The sequence below is a fragment of the Prenolepis imparis genome, unplaced genomic scaffold, assembly GCF_030444845.1.
Source record: "Prenolepis imparis isolate NDT839.2.m4 unplaced genomic scaffold, iyPreImpa1.0 SCAF_12, whole genome shotgun sequence".
In the NCBI taxonomy this organism is placed as follows: domain Eukaryota; kingdom Metazoa; phylum Arthropoda; class Insecta; order Hymenoptera; family Formicidae; genus Prenolepis; species Prenolepis imparis.
Genome location: NW_028141170.1, coordinates 1164627 through 1185060, shown reverse-complemented (window position 1 = coordinate 1185060; position 20434 = coordinate 1164627). Strand labels below are relative to the sequence as shown.

The 20434-nt window shown below is 43.6% G+C and overlaps 3 protein-coding genes across 8 annotated transcripts in view; 2 read left to right on the top strand and 1 right to left on the bottom strand.

Moving 5' to 3' along the window:
* Positions 1-7816: 7816 nt before the first annotated feature.
* Positions 7817-10000, top strand: Ics (ras suppressor protein 1). The gene is made up of 8 exons (XM_083051758.1): positions 7817-8065; positions 8480-8530; positions 8616-8736; positions 8813-8931; positions 9004-9086; positions 9183-9297; positions 9370-9502; positions 9706-10000. Exons 1-8 carry the CDS (start codon positions 7918-7920, stop codon positions 9788-9790), a joined length of 855 nt encoding a protein of 284 aa, XP_082907884.1. The 5' UTR covers positions 7817-7917; the 3' UTR covers positions 9791-10000.
* Positions 10001-10954: 954 nt separating this feature from the next.
* LOC145943615 (tubulin alpha-1 chain) lies at positions 10955-12676 on the top strand. Its single transcript, XM_083051258.1, has 4 exons — positions 10955-11166; positions 11241-12070; positions 12174-12337; positions 12450-12676. The coding sequence occupies exons 1-4, from the start codon at positions 10992-10994 to the stop codon at positions 12571-12573; spliced, it is 1293 nt and encodes a 430-aa protein (XP_082907384.1). The 5' UTR covers positions 10955-10991; the 3' UTR covers positions 12574-12676.
* A 206-nt stretch (positions 12677-12882) lies between these two features.
* Positions 12883-20434, bottom strand: part of Neur (E3 ubiquitin-protein ligase neur) — a 54408-nt gene continuing 46856 nt past the window's right edge. For 5 of the 6 annotated variants that reach the window (XM_083051687.1, XM_083051685.1, XM_083051689.1 and 2 more), the window contains exons 2-4: positions 18700-18866; positions 17488-18056; positions 12883-16999 (exon numbers count right to left, since the gene is read on the bottom strand). In XM_083051687.1, coding sequence (XP_082907813.1) covers positions 15877-16999; positions 17488-18056; positions 18700-18866 — 1859 coding nt within the window. In that variant the 3' untranslated portion in view covers positions 12883-15876. Of the gene's footprint in view, positions 17000-17487; positions 18057-18699; positions 18867-19496; positions 19960-20434 lie in introns of those variants that run through there. The other variant, XM_083051688.1, reaches the window with a different exon arrangement.

Here is a 20434-nt window from a genome sequence, read left to right as displayed (position 1 = left end):
ATCGATATATGGATTTTAATGTCTTAGTAAAATTCGACGATTTCTAAAATCGTAAATTCTCAAGTGGAACTCGTGTGTAAATGTATGTAGATCGGGATAAGCGTCAAGTTATGTTGTCCCTCTTTTTCACGTCCCATGTCTAGTCTAGACCGGAGAATCACGACGATATCTCTGATATATCGATAGTTTCTAACGATTCTTGGTGGCATCAAATGTCGTTTAAAGGAACCAATATCTTTTTTTTTTATCTTTCAACGATCACCCTTACGACATTCGGATAAATATCTGGACATACAAAATTATACCGAATTCCAAAGCGTAGATTGTATACGCGGCAATTTCGTCGGGAAATCCGCTCGTGCTTTTCAGCAATTCCCATTAAGATATATCGGATAGCGATTGCGAGACGAGAGGGTAATCGAGCGTCGTCTTATTTTGAATGTGGATTGCGCCGGGAAGAAAAAGGTCACATAGCGCAACGTCGCGGATTCATTAATAAAATTGCATCGACGGGCCGTTACTTCATACAGGAGGACGCGTATAGAGATGGGAGAAAGAAAGAGGAAGAGAGAGAGAGAGGGAGAGGATACCTACAGTACACCCTCGTTACCTCGGGTACCTCGAGAGACTTTCACATTCTGCCAACGGCGCGCACGATACCCATAAATCCTTATTAGCGATTAGGCCATCCGAAATGTAATATCGATTCACCGCGCGCCACCGGATTGTATCATTAGCCGATGATGGATGACGCGTTGCGCAATTAACAATTATCCGGCAACACGCTGAATGCCGGAACGTTGTTGAATGCAGCGAGAGAGAGAGAGAGAGATAAGACTGACCTGGGAGTCACTCCGCTATTGAAACAGCCAAGTCTTGGCATTTCAATGAAAAGCGACGTTCCTACGATGATGATGCGATTTTAATTGCTTGAATTTATTGAACAATATTACAGCTGTTATCATGATGTATTATATACGTATTGCACATTGTACAGCGAGATATATATATTTCGATTATTAGAAAGTCGAAGACCGGTCGATCTCTCGCAGAGCTTCTTAAATTCGCGTATCTCGGCGACTTTTATTTTTTGCCCGGATTATATATACTGTAGGTATAAAAAAAAAACTTAATACGCCGCTTTTCCCCTCGATCGATTTGGCGATCATCGATCACTTCCGCTTGATTAAATCGCTTGATTCCGAAAGTCGTGTCTCTCGGACCGGAAGAAGAGAAGTCCGTATATATCTTAATGGGCGCGAAATGTGTGAGAAATAATATCCTTTTCCTTTTTCGCGTTTATACGAACGTTGTAATTTATAATCCTCCGCTCTGTACTTTCGCCGTTAAATGTATAATTTTATATCGAATTCTGCGTATATAATCTCTCTCTTTCTTATGACGAGATTGCGCTCTTGCGTTGTTTGTAATTCTAGAATGAAAATTAGACTGGAAAACGAGATTGGCGCGGTGAAAATTCCTGTTGATTCTTCTTTTGGAGAGACAATAAATATCGGTGCTGCACACGCGAGAGGAAATATAATTTAATGAACCGTATAAACCGCGTCGACACTTGCTCGCACTTCGAAATTATGTTTCTGGTTAGGTTCTCTTAGGTGGTCTAGGTTCGTGCGTCGTCGTAAAATTCTGCGGGTACGCTTTTCGTTTCTCTAATTGATCGGGACCGTAAATCCACCCTCGTCCCAGTTCATACGAATTTAATAAGGGGGGAATTAAATAAAACGTGACGACCATGGCACGGAATGAGTGCTTTATTTCGATTTATCTCGCAGTATGTCTGATAATTATTATTATTATATTAAGCGGAGATAAAAAGCTACATGTACTGCGAGATTCGCTTATCTCCAATTATATCGAATGTATTATAATAATTAATTCGACATTTTTTTTGCAGTAGTAACTAAGCGCGAGCAAAGCTAGTTTTACGTTAAATTTTTCCTAGTCATCTCCAAAAAGAATCGCGTGGAAATTATCTTACTAAAACAAATTTTAACGACGTATTAAGTTAAATTTCCCCTAAATATTATTTCCCACTCTCTATCGTTCGGTGAAAGCAGAACATCCTCGAGATATCTGTAATTTTATGTAGTCGGATTTAAGCACGCGGAACGCAATAGTCGTTGCATTATTTCGATCTTATTAATCCGATATAGCTTCTGTGATAAATCTCAGCTGTTCGCTTCCTTGAAACGAGCGCCCGGTGGTAAACTGCTAAATTATTGAATTGTAATTGAAGTTGTTACTCTACTCCTGATTTCACTGAATGTCGTCGCTGCATTTCTCGATACCTGTCGTATGCGCAACCAATCAAATCTCTCGGCGCAAAAAAATGACAACAATATTTCGCTTACGGCGCAACACATTATTTTTCTGTCGCTCCGTTCTCGTAGATCACTCTTTATAACGCTTTATACATTCTCCGCGTGTCGAGGAATGAAAAAGGAGGCTATCGCACTCGCTTGTACTCGCCGTTCGGAAGAGAACTGCAAAGCGTGTTACGTAAGTCGCAAACTAGAATCTTAATCGCGATTAGCCGCGATTTAAGGCTCATTAACGCTGGATGACGTTTCATTTTCTCCGATCTGGGTACGGGATTCCGTCGAATCTATCGCGGCAAATTTATCTCGTCGATTGGACGGTAAATTTGTGAATGAGATCATAACGATGTTTTGTATAAACAAAGGACTAGCTACAATCGTACTCGGATGAGAATGAACTTTCTCCGTTAATCCAACAACCACGTCAATGTCTTCATTATCGTGCCTCGTAAGTCGCTATTGAGTGTCGAATTGACGTTTAAGAAAAAGAAGATGTAAGAAAGTGCGCTCGCAAAGTAGGTTAACTAGCGAAATCTCGTAGATTCGCGCCTCTTCGGGTATTAAACGAGCGGAGCACTTTTTGTATCCTCGTATAGCGCCGTGCAAAAGCCAATTCTTTAATTAAAGAAGAATCGTAGGCAAAATTTTGCTATCGCGTTTCATAAAGACACAATTCGTCGAGAGATTGGTCCTTAAAATGACATTAACTTATACATCATTAAGGAGACGAATCCTGAGACAGAAAGATTAAGATTTGTGGGTTTCGCCTTTTACAATTTTTTTCATCGCAGTAATGGAAAATCAATGATGAGGATGAAAAACGCTAAGTAATGGAAAATCGATGATGATGAAAAATGTAATAATGACAGACGAATTTTACTACTCATATTTTACGTTACCTAAGTGCTGGCGTATAACTTATACGTATTCGAATGAATTTTTTTTTACATGTCACAGACATCGATCAAAACACTTTACATGTGCACTCTTACGCATATCCGTGTGCTTAGAGTCACGAGCGAACTTGTACGTGGCGATAATTCATCTTATATAGACAAGCAACGTTTTAATAATAAGCGCCACGATGATTAATCGGTTAAACTGCGGTTGAAGAAATTTGCGTAATGCATAAAGAGCGAATAAAATAAATCCCGTCCGTGCGACAGGACGTTGCTGTTGCGAAACTGTCGAACAATTTTTCTCAAGCACTCAGCGATATGCATGTGCAATCGATGTCGATCGCGAATTAATAACTAATCAATACCGAGAACATGAGGGGAGAGACGATGAAAGGCTCGCTTAACTGTATATATCGAGGAGAAATGTCAACATTACTTGACAGACCGCTGTCGCTATATAAACTGTTGTAATCCTCGATGATTATCTGTCGATATGTCGTAGCACTTTTGCTTTACTTAAGAATCACATACAATGCAGTCCAGCTTGAAATCAATTAAGTTAAATTAAAAGTTGCTTTGAAAATATTTTGGCTGACGTGTTAAACGCGATTATTTCACCACATAAACATCGTAAGCGTTTAAAATTCTTTTTTATTAAAAAAGAGATATCTTTTCGATGAAAAAATTAATTTAATAATAACGTGTTTTTGAGAAGAAAATATTTATAATAAAAAATGTTAAGTTTTCGCAATTTAGCGAATTTCTGCATATTCTGCATTTAATACTGTTATGCGTTTTAAGACGAAGCGATTTCTGAAGAGCTTTCCAAGAGCTCGAGCGCACTTAGTTATCATAATACGTAACATTAGGAAAGACCCTTATATCCGCGCAGAGTCGGGAAGGTTATACCGCCTCTCGCGTTCTTAGCGTATGCAGAAATATACACGTGCACATGTATGTATGTACATACACCAGCGCAAGGCGAATCCAGTTTGCCGCGAGTTTTTGCAAAACGCGCCAGTGTGCGCAGGGCAGTGATTCCCGGACAACGTGACGCAATTATGCAACGAACTGGTCACCTCCCTCCCCTTTCTTCTCCACCCTCCTCGTCGTCCTCCGTCTGCCTCCTCGTCGTCCTCGAGCGTCCCCGATTGTATCGCTGACCTTGAAGCCCTTGAAGAGATCACACTCGCGGCCTTGCATCAGCCGAGCCTGCCTGTGCAAGGATCACGTTCAAGGAACGCGAGCCCGCGGGTTGCTTACATTGTTGCGAAGATAACTCAGTTCCCCTCAGTCTTAAAGAAGGTGCTATCCCCGCGAAGGGGAATAATCCCTTGGATTTCTTTTTGCGAAACGTATATCCACTCACCGTCGAGACTGGCAAATCCTAGAATGTTACCGCGAGAAGGCCAGAAGAGTCTTCCTTTGAGTACCTTTGCTCGCAAAAGTTTCTCGCGGATTAGAGCTGCCTTCACGATAATGTAAGAGTAATATAATAAAGACATTAGGAGTGCTCGAGACTTTTTTGCCGGCAGTCTCGCGTCAGAGAGGAATCAGTGAAAATCAATATGTGATATAAGAAAAGAAAGAAGGTGGACCGCGCGACCTCGCTTCATGTAACACCTGCCGCTCGATGTCGTAACTCGTCTGACATCCTCATTGCCGAAAACAGAAGCTGCCTGTATCGGTCAGTTGCACCGGTATCTCATAACGGCTCGCGCCGCCAAAATTGCATATTAAATTGCACGGTTACATCGGCGCCTTATTAACGTCGGGACACGAGTCCAGAGTGGGTAGGCTTTCTGGCAAGTGGCACAGGAAGCATAGATTCGAGAGGATGTCCTCGGGCGTCTCGCTTCAGCAACGTGGCGGTCTCGTCGTCATTCGCGCCATTAATATCGGTCGTCATGGATCTTCCGTGAAATTCCGTCTTTATCAAACAGCGTATTAGGAAAGAGCAATCCGGTCGATGTCGATACAAATTTCATCAATAATGACAAAAGAATTAGGAATGCTATTTTTTACATCTAACATATGATTCGTCATCTTAAAAAGATCGCGTTGAAAATAATCGATTTTTTAATTCGATATCTTCTTTTAATTATACATAAAAGTCTTACTAACGTCGACACTCTAACAGACTACCGTTTCTTCATCAAGCGTTACCGCGTTATATAATAGTCATTATGTGTGGCACGAGTGATTTGATCTCGAAAATACTATTTCTCTCGAATCAATTCCAATTTTTTTTTTTTTTTTTCAAGCGCGATATACATATATAAGGTTCAGAGATGAGAGTTTTCCGTTCTCGCACACTATCGACCGCGTATGAAAGGAGGCAGAGTGTACTCTTAGAATCTCTGCGGTCTGCTACATCTATTTATAGCTCACCACACACACTAATGCACGCGTGTTTCAACCAAGCACATTGGTCGCCGTGCATAACGGGCTTTTATACTTGTTGCACTGAATATTACTCTCGCGGATGCGCCAGGCAGAGAGTCCGCGCGCGTATTTCTTTCTCGCTTCTTCTTCCCTATCGTCAGCCATCCTCTCTCAATCCGCTCGTGCACGCGTACAGAACGCACGTGCGCTCGCGCACACGCGCCATGGCACACACGTGTTCCCGGTCCTTCCTTCATCGTGTCTTATTGTTAGACGCGTCTTAGGACGAGTTACGCAATTTCTCGAGATTTCTTTTTTTAACGCGCAAAAAATAATGGTTAGTTTTTTTTCTTAGCGAAAATAATGCTTAGTTTTTTTTAATTAAAATAAAAAAAAACGAGATTATTTCGATCTCTTTTCGGAAGTTGAAATGAGATCGCTCTAATCGCTTGGAAAATCCAGAATTTCTAGATTGCACGCGATCTCTCTTTGATTCTAATTAGATCTACAAATTTATTGCGAGCGGAGCATACACAGTTTGCGCTCTCTCGTTATAAAGGACCACTGTACTAAGGACAGCGGCGCGTTGTCCGGCGCAGCGTTTGGAAAGGCGATTGGCTCTCCTCTTCTCGTTGCGGTAACGAGATTTGCTTTTTCCGCGCCGGCTTGGCGAGGGAGAGACCGGTCACGGCGTCAGTAAATTGACCGATAATGTTGCTTGGCACTGATTACCGGATAGCAATGATGGATACTCGAAGAGGTGGGCGCCCTTCCCTCCGTCGTCGTCGTCATCGTCGTCGCATGCTCGCGCGTCTCCCTTCTCCCTTCCTCCCCTTCCTGTCCTTTGCCTTTACGTGCACGCCAAGGTCGCTAACCTTACGAGCCCTCGGGTGCTGTTTGGCGCCACACTCTCCTCTCTCGTAGCTTTTAGCCTGCCCCTGTTACCGCGGCCGTCCGCCGATAACGGGCAGGGAATGTATGTGTAATCGGGCACGTGGAGGAAGCGGGCCGGCCGGATCATCGCACCGTCGAGATATTTATAGTTTTCGGAAATCGCTACCGCGATTCCCCGAGATAATGGTAAGCCGTGAGGCGGTTCTCTTGTAACGGAGCGATGCCATTTTCAAGCTCGCGTTTGAATATTCAATTTCGGTAAGATTCGAAGAGAGAGATTTTAGCGAAATACGGAAAATTAGAAAAAATCAAGAAACGATCATCAATCTTTCAGATTAACTTGAGGCAAGAGCGAAGCAAGTGCGTAAAATTTATTTTCAGCCATTATCGTGTAAACGGCTGAAAAAGAAACTCTAATGCATCATCTATTATCGATAATAAGGCATAGATGTGTGTATACGTGTGCGTGCACTGTATGTATATGCATCGATCGGTTAAGCACTGCTATTTTCTAAATTGACGAATCGAGGGATGCGCAGCACAAAGGGAAGCGACTATATCTGTAATCTCCGAGATCTCCGCGGGTCAAATTAGCTCGCTAATAAGCTTCAGATCCTTATTCCGCGTCGCGCGCGAGAATTTCCCTTCCTGTTATCTTTAATGTCACTGCTGATCTCGTCTTCGTCGAGCTCAGCTCGGATCGTCGCGGAATGCGCGCCGCTCCGGTTTCAACCGCAAGGGAGCTGCGGCTGCAGAGATAAAAAAATCGCAAACATTATTAAAACCAGTTTATTAAAACCGTGCCGCCATCTCTCGCACCGCTGATTCTTTCTCGCGATCCCGTCCGTAATTACGCGCGATTTATTAACGCGACGCTGAGATCGGCCGCGCCTAAGCGCGGATCAGCTTCATCTCGCACTTTTTGGCTTCGAAACGAATCGTTCAGGTGTTGAAGCAACATTTCCTTCTTTAAATTTGCCTTTTGTTTCATAAAATTCGAATATAAAGGAATTATTAAAAATAAAGAGCCTACTTCTTTTTAATTATGCCACAAGAAATGCATAAGTTTAAGCAAGTTTAAATTTCATTATTAATATAATCTTATTAAAAAATCTTTATATAATAATGAGGGAAAAGTTTAAAAAAATTTGCGCTATTTGAAAAAAATAGAAAAATCGCAAGTGTACTCGATGATAAAAAGGCTCTTGTCGGATGAGAGAAAAAGGTACAGAAGCCGCCATCTGACGAGCAGAAGGAGGCCGGCTCCGTCGATCGGGACGACTCGAACTGAACAGAGTGCGCCGGAGTAAGACTGACGACGGGCGTGTATTCACGCGCACGCTCGCAACTCCGCGGTACTACTTCTCGGTACGTGTGTAGCACGGCGATTGCGCGGCGCAATGAATCAGACCGCGCCAGTGTCGTGTATTCCTGCGGGGAAGATGTCAAAGGCGAAGAAGGTGCTGGACGAAGCCCGGGAGATCCAGAATCCGGAGCTGGATCTCGCGGACAAGGGTATCGCGACGTTCGAGGAGATGCCGGGATTGCGTGAGTCTCGTCCCACACATAGTCGCGCTCGCGCGTGTATCGCGCCAAATTAGGCAACTTGTCGCGGCTGGTTTCGTCGACGCGCCTCGCACAGCTTCGGCCATCTGCGCGTCCGGGCCACGTGGGCGCGTCAGCGCACTCGCGCTGTCCTTTTAAATTTGACATTTCGCGCTTTACGTAAACATCAAGTTGTACGCGATATATAAATCGTGTTTCGATATATAAATCGAATTTAAGAATTGAAAATACGGTGACTTGGACGAAGGAGTGTATAGATACACGTGTTAATATAGGATAAATTCTACAATTTTTTTAAAGCAAATTAGTTTCTTGTTGGATATCCGCGAGCGAGAATATTTTTAAAATAAAGAAAAGATATAAAATTACAGAGACTTTTATTTTATTATGTTGCAGTGAATATGATTAATGTAACGAGACTGACGTTAAGTCATAATAAAATTCAAGGTAATGTAGCTTGACGTAATTGTACGCAATTGTATGTTGGATGATTCAATTGATTCATTCAAACCAATAATTGCTCTCTATATAGCGGTACCACCGGGTCTCGCCAATCTAGTCAACCTAGAAATACTGAATCTCTTCAACAATTGCATCACCGAGCTGCCTATATCCCTGTCGCAAATGCCAAAGTTGAGAATCTTAAACGTAGGGTCAGTATAATTTGTAGCTTTGCTTTAATTGCGGATCACGCGATAGAGATTTATCGGAGCGTTTAACTTTCGGCAGGATGAATCGGTTAGATGTGCTTCCTCGCGGTTTCGGCGCGTTTCCGGTTCTCGAGGTGCTAGACCTGACGTACAACAATCTCAGCGAAAAGAATTTGCCCGGAAATTTCTTCATGATGGGTCAGTAGTTATTAGGTTGCTTAACGCGTCTTTCCGCAAACTACACATTAATCTTTTTTTTTTCCCCTCTAGAAACCCTAAGAGCGCTCTATCTAGCCGACAATGATTTTGAATATCTGCCGCCTGAAATCGGCCAGTTGAAAAATCTGCAAATTGTAAGAATTGTCAGATACTTTCGCAATTTTTACGAAAATGATTTTGAGAGAAATTTGTTGATCTTGGATGAGATTATAGAGATTGAAACGTTTTAGCTCGTGCTGAGGGAAAACGATCTGATCGAATTACCGAAAGAAATCGGCGAGCTGGCTCGTCTTAGAGAGCTGCATATTCAGGGAAATCGTTTGACGGTGTTGCCTCCCGAGATAGGTATAAATAGTGAATAGCGGTAAAATAAGTTTATCGCCGAAAGAAAGGGCGCTGCATAAGTTTACCTTACAGGGAACTTGGATCTAGTGAGTAACAAAGCGGTATTTCGAATGGAGTTCAATCCGTGGGTTACTCCGATTGGCGATCAGCTGCAAGTGGGCATATCTCACGTCATGGATTATATCCGCTCGGAAACGTATCGATAGTAGGTGTTTCTATTGTCATTAGGAACTGTTGTCGCAGCACAATTCACTTGAGAATTAAAAATTGAAAACAAATTTTTAGAAGCTTAAACTTGACGTAAATTTCTTCGCAATTTTTCGCTCTTAACATTATAATTCAAGACTACTAACATAGAGTTATTGATCGAAAAGTCTGGGCGATAAAGGTAATTGTCACTTTTTGCAGTGTTTACAATCGACACCAAAGCGCCAAAGGCCCGCCACCTCCTATCGAGACCGATAAGAGCAAGAAGATCTCACGCGCTCGTTAACGTGCGCTCGTGTTCGCATAATCCTGCCTAAATAGTGCTATCTGTGGCTAATCTTGTTTCGGAGATTACTTTTATAAGTCATATATACTGCCAATTTATCGTTAGTTCGCATTAATTAATTCAGGAATTAAATGGTGCCTTTTAGAAATAGAAGTAATAAGGAGAAGTAGGAAAAATATAATGTGTGTGTATTTTAATAATATTGTTATACTTTTTTAATTACCTATTTAATATAGGTATATTACATATACATTATATACACATTATTTTAATCCAAAAAAATTATATATATTAAAAATTTTTTCACTAATTTATTCTGCCTTTTTATTAAGAATATTATTAATAACGATGGACTAAGTTTTAAGCTGAAAAATATTTCCTGCATCTGTAGTTATGTATGTGTATCTTAAAAAATACATTTTTTTTAAATCATAAATGATATCAATCAATGAGTGAAATTCGAATTCATGTGTGTAAAGCAGATTGAATTACACTATTCAAAAATGCACTGCGCACATTTTTATATCGTTTAGAGTCACAATTTTTTGTGAAAACTATGATATAAATCATTTTAGTTTAAAAATAATTATAAAGATACATTCTTTATTGTACTATTTTTAAGAAATTGATTTTTTATCTGAATTGTTTTACAAAGCAGAGTAATATAAACGATATATTTTGTGGTAAAAAAATATTATATCTGAAAATCAAAGCTTATTAGCTTTTTTTGCATCGATTTTCGCTGGTCTCTCCGGGCAACGGGAACAAAATCGCAAAACAAATCGTCTCGTCGTCAGTTTGCGTCAAACATTTTGATGTCAATATTGTTTATTTATCCCACCTTTCCGCTGCAAGCTAACGCGTCTTCAAAATGGTGAATATCGAAAAGTATATAACTTAATTACTTGTAGACTCGGCGCAGCTCGAAATTATATTTCTTCTATAATAAGATATTGATATTATTCAAGAGCGATAAGTTTTATCAACCTCGAAATAACACTCCATATGTTTGAAATTAAAAATGATAAATAAAAGCAAAAATATTGATTTATAAACAAGATTCATATTACTCCTATTTATTACGAAAATATATTTTATAACAAGAAATAGAGGGATGCGCGATTCGCGATAAGATATATTAATTAATCTAAATGGGTAGCGTGAGGTACTTTCGATCCACATTGGCCAAGGCGGCGTGCAGATGGGCAACGCCTGCTGGGAGCTTTATTGCTTGGAACACGGTATACAACCGGACGGTATGTTGCCACCGCAGACATGTACGAACGACGAAGGTTTCCAGACCTTCTTCAGCGAAACGGGCGGCGGAAAATACGTGCCCAGGGCCGTTTTCCTCGATCTCGAACCGACGGTGATAGGTAACTCGCAGAGAAGAAAATATATCGGAACGATAAACGAGATAAAATTTCGCCAATTTATCGCCTATCCTTAGACGAGGTGCGCACGGGAACGTACCATCAGCTGTTCCATCCGGAGCAGCTGATCTCCGGGAAGGAGGATGCCGCGAACAATTATGCGCGCGGTTTTTACACCCTCGGCAAGGAGATGATCGACCTCGTGTTAGATAGAATCCGCAAGATAGCCGACATGTGCGCCGGCCTACAAGGTTTCCTCATCTTTCACGCGTTCGGCGGCGGAACCGGGTCCGGCTTCGCGAGTTTGTTGATGGAACGACTGTCCATGGATTACGGCAAGAAGGCGAAGCTCGAGTTTGCCATATATCCGTCGCCGCAGATCTCCACGGCCGTCGTGGAACCGTACAACGCGATTCTGACGACTCACACCACTCTGGAGAACTCGGATTGCGCACTTCTCGTAGACAACGAGGCGATCTACGACATTTGTCGACGTAATCTGGACATCGAGCGGCCGACCTACACGAATCTGAACCGGCTGATCGGTCAGATCGTCTCCTCGATCACGGCGTCTTTGAGATTCGAGGGCGCTCTAAACATCGATCTCACCGAGTTTCAGACGAACCTCGTGCCCTATCCCAGGATACACTTTCCCCTGACGACCTACGCGCCTATAGTATCCATCGAGAAGGCCTATCACGAGCAGCTCACCGTGATGGAGCTCACCTCGGCCTGCTTTGAACCGTCCATGCAGATGGTCAAGTGTGATCCGCGAAGAGGAAAGTACATGGCCTGTTGCTTGTTGTACAGGGGCGACGTGGTGCCGAAGGACGTCAACGCCTCGATCGCGATCATCAAAACTAAGAGATCGATACAGTTCGTCGACTGGTGTCCAACGGGTTTCAAGGTTTAGTGATGTTTCTTCAGTAATAATTCTTCGTATGATGTATTCTATACTCTAGGTTTTGATATCGAGTGATAGTTTATTAATTTAATTCGGGAATAATTAGGTAGGAATCAATTATCAACCGCCGACCGTGGTACCGGGCGGTGATTTGGCGAAAGTGCAAAGAGCCATGGCCATGTTGGCGAATACCACGGCGATCGCCGATGCCTGGGCCAGATTGAACAGAAAATTCGATCTCATGTTCCACAAACGAGCTTTCGTTCATTGGTAAATTTTGCGCCGATTTTGATTTGATTAGATTTTTATTTTTTATAATAGAATTCAAATTAAACTTTTGGACTCAATTTTCACTCGCGAATTATATCAAATGCGCTATCAGGTACGTCGCCGAAAATATGGACGAGAACGAATTTAACGAAGCTAGGGAAGATCTGGCCGCGCTAGAGAAAGATTACCACGAAGTCGCGACGGAGTCTCCGGATATCGGCGAAGAGGAATTTTAATCGCTTCTTTGAAAGACTTGCATGCATTTTGGTGGGATAAATGAACCTTTTTTTTTTACTCGAATATGTACCGTTTTTATAGGATTTTTACATTGACTTTTTTGTATCGTCCCATATATTTTAGATATCATTTTTATTTTAGACATGAATGTTTATGCGCGTCTTTGTGATATAATAAAAAGTTGGTTTATCATTTAGACTCTGTGATATCGAATTTCTTAAAAGACTTGACTCGCTAAAGGAATTTCTTGGGAAACTTTCGGGAGGGAAATCGAAGAGAAGGAGAATATTTTTAAAAAATAGCGTTCGTAGATATTATAGGCTTTTATTGTATAGAACAGCACGCGGCTGCGCGAATTATATTACATATGTATAAATTTCCGTCGGCATCTTTACATTACGGTCGGAGAAACTCTCGCATCGCGCACGTAAAACTTTTATTTTTTTTTTGTTTTTCGAGTGTGTGTAAATGCGGTGTAAAAATTGGTGAACGGTTTCGATATTTGTGCATTGTTACGCTGATACGTGAGAAACTTAAGATAGATATTGCAAAGAAGGCGAAAGAAAAGAAACGTGCTCTCTCGCGGAAAGAACACACTAAACTTTGCGAATATAATGTCGAATTAAATAATCGTTAGTCGTATAATTATGATGATGATAATAATAATGTGTTGCGCAAATGATGGAGGCGCGGCCAAGCTGACGACAGAATAACACACGACAACTAATCACGCTGATCACAACGATAACGATGATAGGATTAATCATAAACATTCGTCGTAATTATTATCAAGCATTACTCTCTCTTACTCTATCTCCCTCTCTTTCTCGCTCTATCGCCGGCAACGCTTTTTTTTTTTTTTCTTTTTTTTGGACTCGTTCTTATCGTCGTATCATATCAATAGAATAATAATAATCTATTGTTATATATTTTTTTAATAGAATCTCGAACGCGCCGTTCGCTGGCAGACGCGCGTGATAATTTGCATCTTCTCCTCCTCGTATCTATAAAATTTCTCGGTCTCTCTCTCTCCCTGTATTCTACCTATCTCCCTCTTTCGTTTACTTAAAAGGAAAAAGGGGGAAACGCTTTTCTTTTCATCGTACTTTTTGGATTGGCAGACTGAGTCTGCCGCTCGCTGGACTAGAGATTTTCACTACCGCTTTATTGCGCATCCGTTATTATAGTCGAAAGGAGGGTATTCCTCCTTCTCGTTAAAAATTAATTCCTTAAAGGGCCAGACACTTTGTATCTTTCTCTCTTTTTCTCTCCCCTTTAGAAAATCGTTTCTTCAGTTTTCTCTCGACTGTAGAAAATTCGTCTTCCTCTCTCTCTCTCTCTCTCTCTTTCTCTCTCGGGCAGACGAATCGCAAAATAAAATACGGACGATTCTTTACGATATTTACGTGAACAACCTCGTTTCGTTCATCATAACGGATCAAACGCCGTGCGTTTACAAAGATTTTCAGAGGCGAACTTTGCCTAGGGCAATCTCTTTTCGAGATGAGAAACTCTTTACAAACACGCGATTAACAAAACACTGAACGCACAAAACATTGCCTCGAAAATTAAACAGAAATTGTAATCCGAAGGCTCGATACACAATACAAATCGCTAAGAATAAAAACACGAAACTAAAGGAAGTCTGGCGACGGAATTTAAAACAAATTTAAATTTTTTAATCGCTTCAAATTCCGCCGAAAAAACATCCCAAACGAGGTCGTATTATGAAAATTCGCAATGATTATATGTATTAGCTTCCAGATTAAAATGTGTTTGTAAAAAAGTTGCTGTGGTCGTAGGATCTGATTGTCAAACATCTTTAATCAAACGCATCAACGTAATATTTGTGCCACAATCTATCTATATAAAGTTTTAACGTTTGCAGCAACACAGAGATAAATTAGGTTGAACTGTCGTTCTCTCGGGGCTGCTTACACGCGAATTAGGTATCGCGAAGGGCGGGAAACGCTTAGGATCTTTGGTAAAGTCCCGCCTGAAACATTGGCGGCGATCATAAACGTTCAAGCGTTTTCGTTGAAGGCGAAAATGATCGAAACAAACTAAACAATTTCGTATCCCGAGCCCATCACGTTCTCGTAACTAAGATACAGGACGACAAGATCTATTCGATCGTCCTCGAGGACGGCGGAATGCGCGAATAAGCTTTCCAAATGCCCTAGGCGTCGTAGATCGGTAAAGTTCGCGGCTATCACGTAAATCACACGGTCCATTAAATAATAATGCTACGAGATAGTGACTATGTTAACTCACCAATCATATTATAATCGGCAAATCGTAAAAATAATAGCTATTGTGGCAAACAAAGCTGCTCGCAAGTAATAATTAAAGACAATTATACATTGATTGAATAACTAATAATAATAACTAATAATATAATTGATAGAAACGATAAGTATTAATATTAATAATAAAAATAATAGTAATATATAATAATTATAATTATAATTATAATTATAATAAAATAATAATTGAAGATTGGAAGAGTAGTATGGTAGTATAGTAATAGTAATAGTGGATAGTAGTAGTAATAGTGATAGTTCAGAGCGGTAGTAATAATAGTAATAATTGTAGTGACGATTATGTCGCTTGTGAAAATATCTAGGATCGATCTGTCTCTTTTGTCGATGACGTAATCGCACTCATTCACGCGTTTCGCTCACTCACTGGCAGACAGCATATCGATATACAAGCAAACTCGATCAACTACAGCGATTTGTCACTCATTCTCTTTCTCTCTCTCATTTATTCGAATCCGCGGCGATTCATCTCCCTCGTTCTCGCTTGATCAGTAGTAACGGTGGCAGTGGTCGCGATTTCGAAAGCACCGCAGCTTTCTTTGTGCACGATGCGATGGTCCACCTATTGACATGTTAATTGACAGCGACGCGAGCTCGCCGGCGCGTCAGGAACTACTTAATTTTAATAAGCATAATCTTCGGATTGGCGCAGGATCGCGTGATCCTGGAAAAATGACTTTCCTCATATACTTTATACGCACTTTGCGTTTCTCGTTAAGAAAAAAGAGAGATAATGGCAGTGTGAAAACGGCGACTTTCGCTTCGATTCGTTTATTCGTTCCGATAGTCACGAGAGGACACGGGCGAGAAGCGCGACGGGGATGAAGCGAGACGGATTCGACGCGGAAGGAAACCAAGACGACGGAAGCACGGTGATGGACGCGGCGGCGGCGGCGGCGATGGCGATGGCGAAAACATCCGGGTGAGCATCCGCGATCTCTCTCTCCCTCTCACTCTCGCGTTCTCTCAATTCGGAAGCGTTCAGGAGCGGTAGATGCGGATAACGTCGCGGATCGGCGCCCGGCAGAGCGGACAGTGGCCGCCGCCTTTGCCGCGCCATTGCTGAATCGCGCAGGTGTAGCACATACACATGTGGCCGCACATGTAGAGAACACTGTCGATGCTGCGCTCGTAGCAGATGGAGCACTCGCTGGGCTGGCCGGCGAGCGTCGGCTGCAGGCCTTCGCTCCACTGCTGCAGGTGAGACGACGTTGCGTGCGACGCGTGCGTTAAGGTTCCCTCCAGGCTCTGATAGGTCACCGGGTCGACGTACGTGGACGAGCCGGTGCTGGCCATGGTGCCGGTCAACGGCGGCGATGACTGTCTCGAGGAACCAGGGTGCGGTACCGGTGCAGGCGCGGCCGAGAGATGCACCGGTTGTGCCGGCGGATTCCTGTGCGTTGCGGACGCGTAGATCGGTTGCGGCGTGGGCGGCGGCGGAGTCGGGTAACCCGCCTGTGGTGGCAGGTTCACGACGAGCACGGTGCCGCCGCCTACGGCCGGCTTGAACTGCACCATCTCGGAGAATCTCGATAGTTCCGTAGCGGCGTTGCTGTGGTTCGAGTGTTGCTGCTGTTGTTGCTGTTGCTGTTGAACGGTGTTGTTGGCCGGCGACGGGTTGCTCTGACGCTGTCGGGGCGGCGAGGTTGGTCTACTGGCGAGCATTCTGACACGTTGAGTACTCCCGTAGGCGTCTACGAATGCCCATAGCTGAAGACTCTGATCGACGTGCATGACGACGTTGGGTGGGCCGCCGTTCTTACTCATCTGCACCTCGCCGTAGTGCGTGACCGTGAAGGCGATCTCATCGCCAGGCTGCGGACTCGACGCCACGTCCTTGGAGACCACCCAGTACTCGGGGCGATCCAGCAGCAGATCGCTGTCGTCCGGCAGATCCTCCGCCGTGAGTCGCGCCGGGTCGCACGAGGTCAGGCCCAGAGCGAGGGCGCCGACGTACATCGGCTCCGTCGAGAGGATCTGCACGACCAGTCGCTCGCCCAGCAGCAACGATCGACCCGTGAACGCGTAGCCGTGACAAAATTCCGTGTCGGTGCGCGTCGCCACGCACTGCTGGTTGCTGAAACGGATGTTCCTGCCTCGAGTTCTGCGGAAAAACAAAACCAGGAAATGGTTAGCCTTGACGCTAATGACGGACGTCTTGGGAAATCGTGAAAAGCGGATAGCGAATAGTTCTGTCTAGCTGAACGGTACAGCGAATCCTAGGGAACTCTATCGTGGCTTTAACCTTCTACTGTAGACCAATGACTTTTAACATTTGCATGTTTATATCACTTAGGCGAGATTTTTGAATAAAATCGCGTTAAGCAGTAACAAGCGCTATTAATTCAACCAGACGACTTGAATTAGAAAACGTAATCGCGTGGCATTTCAAAGACGGACAAGTTGCATCCGAAATAAATTTTCCCCGATCGCGTGACTCGAGGTTGAATTGGCGAGAAAGGTAGACGAACTAAGGCTAGCGAGTGCAAGAACCTTTTCCAAGATAGCGTCACGTTAGCTTACGTAGACTAGACCTAGATGATATGCGAATGAGAGACGCGTAATAGATGACCTAGCGCGATCGATACTCACGAGTGGAAGGGCAAAGGAGTGAAGATGACGCCGGGGGGTTGAAACCTTAGTCCGGGTAGCTCGACGTCGGGTTCGTGATGAATCGACATGCTCTGCATAGACGGCACGATTATCCTTTCGACGTCTCTACCGGCATTGCTGGCGTCGTCCATGGCCGAGTGCCTGCTGTGCTGCGCATTGTCCTCGTTGCTGTGCTCGGCGCCCCTGCGGATGTTGTTGAAGTGTTGACGATTCGGGTCGACGAACTCGATCGCCGTGCTGTTGCCGTAAACGTCGATGATCGCCCATAGGGGACCACGGGTCTCGACGCCGCTGAAGAAGAGGCCCTTCTCCTCGCCGTTGACGCCAAAGTGCACGTCGCCGGCTGACGTGACGTAATAGAAGAGCACCGTGTCCCTCTCGGCGAACCGTTCGGCGAGAGCCTTAGCCCAGTAACCGGGCTTGTTCGTCAAATCTGGACACGCGTACCTCGGCAGACCGCTCCGTAGGTTGATTGGGTCGTTGCTGGTGAAGCCGAAGCGAATCACGCCGCTCCAATTGTCGGAGATCTCCAGAAACTTCACGCAGACCTGCGTTGTTCCACAAAAAGACAAACATGTAGCTTAATCGTGCGTTAATTTGTTAGAGAAAGAAAGAGAGAAGGAAATTATGTGACGAAATTTTTTAAAGACGAGCGATCGAGCGATCCTAAAATGGAGTTTTATCCGAGGTATCTTCGGGAATTGATTGTTTCGAATGACGGCCCACATTATTATAATTTTACATCGCGCCCGCGCCTGATTAGCTTCGATCCGTCGTAACCAAAACCGAAAATACGCCTAACGTGGCGCCCACACGTTCTATTAGCGACCGGTCTTCCGTATATTTATATTAGGGTCCACGGAAGGTCGGCTAACATCATCGAGAGACTCGTTTAGTTTAAACCACTGTTTAGCACGGCTATACGAATCACACTCGTGTAATCTAACACTGCAAACAACAGATATATACTAATAATAACTCACGATAAGGGAGCTCGTAATTCTAACATGGAACGATATGCAAAACAACGATTCGCGTGATAAAAATGACCCCTCCCCTCCCCGTTCATAATTGCTGGCAATAGTCCGTTCTAATTATATTCGAGAAATGCTATCGGCGGTTTCTCGAGCGGAACGAGATAGTCAGTTTCCCACAATTAGCGATTTAATTACGGATTTAAGAGTTACTCACCTTCTCGCCCACTCGCACGGGTCTGGCGCTAAAGGTGACACCCTTGCAAAAGCTTTCGTGCCTCCGGGCGATCGTGCCGCCATTGCACAGCCTGATGTTGTCACCGTGGACGTGGTGAAACGTCAACGGCGGCAGGTTGTTGGTACCCGCGTTCGAGGATCTGGGCGCTGCAACAGAAAGCGTCGATCATTAAATAACGGTACTTTATATTCGCGGGATATTCATAAGAGATTGTAGCCATCTATTATTCTCGGCAGATCTATCCGAGTATGAGTGCGCGTATATATACACTTGGAGTTTCAATTTACTCGTTTCGCAAGTGCGTTGTTTCATAATTTGTAAAACTAACGTCGCTGGAATGTGGCTGTGCATAATATGCATATTTATATTTATCTATCCAAGGCCACGCGATAGTGCGAGAAGTTTGAGAAAAATATTAACCTTGCGACTTCCTCTTCCCGGATATTCCTCAAAAACTCGAAGAACTTACGAAGGAGTTATATACTTTTGCGCGTTCGACAAGGAATTGTTTCAATCGTTGGACCGATCGTTTACGTAGGCGTCGTCGCGAATCGCCCCGCTTGATTTCTCTTTTTCGCGAGGGAATCAAAGTAACGTTGCCGCAAGAAATAGGCCATCGACCGCGTTCTAACGTTCTCTCTCGGTCGGGAAATTCACTCGAGGCGAATAACCACTTCGCGGATGAGGAACAAAGGAGAGTTCTGCTCCAACAACGCGGGGGAAAAAAGAGGGAGAGAGAGATTCGAGCGAGGAAACTCTCGGATACAAAAGCGCACCTCTCGTCGGGGCAGCTCGAGCGTTTCCACTCCGGTATTTCATAATAATGCCGGCTCGTCGATCCGGAATGCGGGGATATACTCCGTATATAATATCTTCAGGCGAAGACGGACGCGTCTGCGAGTTGGTACATCAAGGTACGTAAAGGTAGAACCTCGCAAGAATCGTCCAGAGAGAGATATATAATCAGCTGTTTTTAAAATTCACCCGCGGAACTTTGTAAATATTAGACCACCACCGTCGCTTTCCATCGCTTCTGTCATTTACGAACACGCGCACTTTGATTTATCACTCCCAAGTCACGATATTATTTATTAGCAAATTGATAATTATATAAATATATATAGTGAATTTTGGAGGAATGAATAACTAATTTGCGAAAGAGACGTCGGTGCGCGGAACACTTGGCGAGTCTTTGTGCCGATTTGAAAGTAAATCGGGAGTGCCGCGTCGATCCGACCGGCGCCCGCGAGAGCCTCGTTCTTACTGACGAGTATCGATATGTCGAGGCGCGTAGCCGATTATTGTATGCGCGCCGGAAACCGCACGTTTCGTACCGGAAGCGGCCCGCGCGGGAAACGTCAAGTACGCCCGATCCGCTTTCTCCGCAAAACGGATGTGACCCGAAAAACCACCGTTATAACAATGCACGGGCGAGAGGAAGGTGTCGATTTACACCTTGATGACTCTGGTCATCAGCACTTTGCGTGCTTCCTCTGTATTTGTATACGCCTGGGGAAAAAGAAAAAAAAAAAAAAAAAAAAAACAGGTTCAACATACCCATGGATTAGTAACAGTACAGTAAAGTTAATCACAACAAAGAAATGTATCCTGTCGGAAATCTTAAATTAGAAGAATAAACAATAAATAAAAAAGAAGCTCTTAAAGGGCGATCCTGATTAATATTCTGCCGGTAATTAATAGGCCGTTAAAAATT

Bases quoted from the DNA above. Each gene is read 5' to 3' on its own strand.
- LOC145943615 (XM_083051258.1), top strand. From the start codon at position 10,992: ATGGGCAACGCCTGCTGGGAGCTTTATTGCTTGGAACACGGTATACAA. The intron at 12,071-12,173 runs GTTTAGTGATGT...GGGAATAATTAG, and splicing joins GGTGTCCAACGGGTTTCAAG to GTAGGAATCAATTATCAACC. The intron at 12,338-12,449 runs GTAAATTTTGCG...ATGCGCTATCAG, and splicing joins AAACGAGCTTTCGTTCATTG to GTACGTCGCCGAAAATATGG.
- Ics (XM_083051758.1), top strand. From the start codon at position 7,918: ATGAATCAGACCGCGCCAGTGTCGTGTATTCCTGCGGGGAAGATGTCA. The intron at 8,531-8,615 runs GTAATGTAGCTT...CTCTCTATATAG, and splicing joins AAGTCATAATAAAATTCAAG to CGGTACCACCGGGTCTCGCC. The intron at 9,503-9,705 runs GTAGGTGTTTCT...CACTTTTTGCAG, and splicing joins CGCTCGGAAACGTATCGATA to TGTTTACAATCGACACCAAA.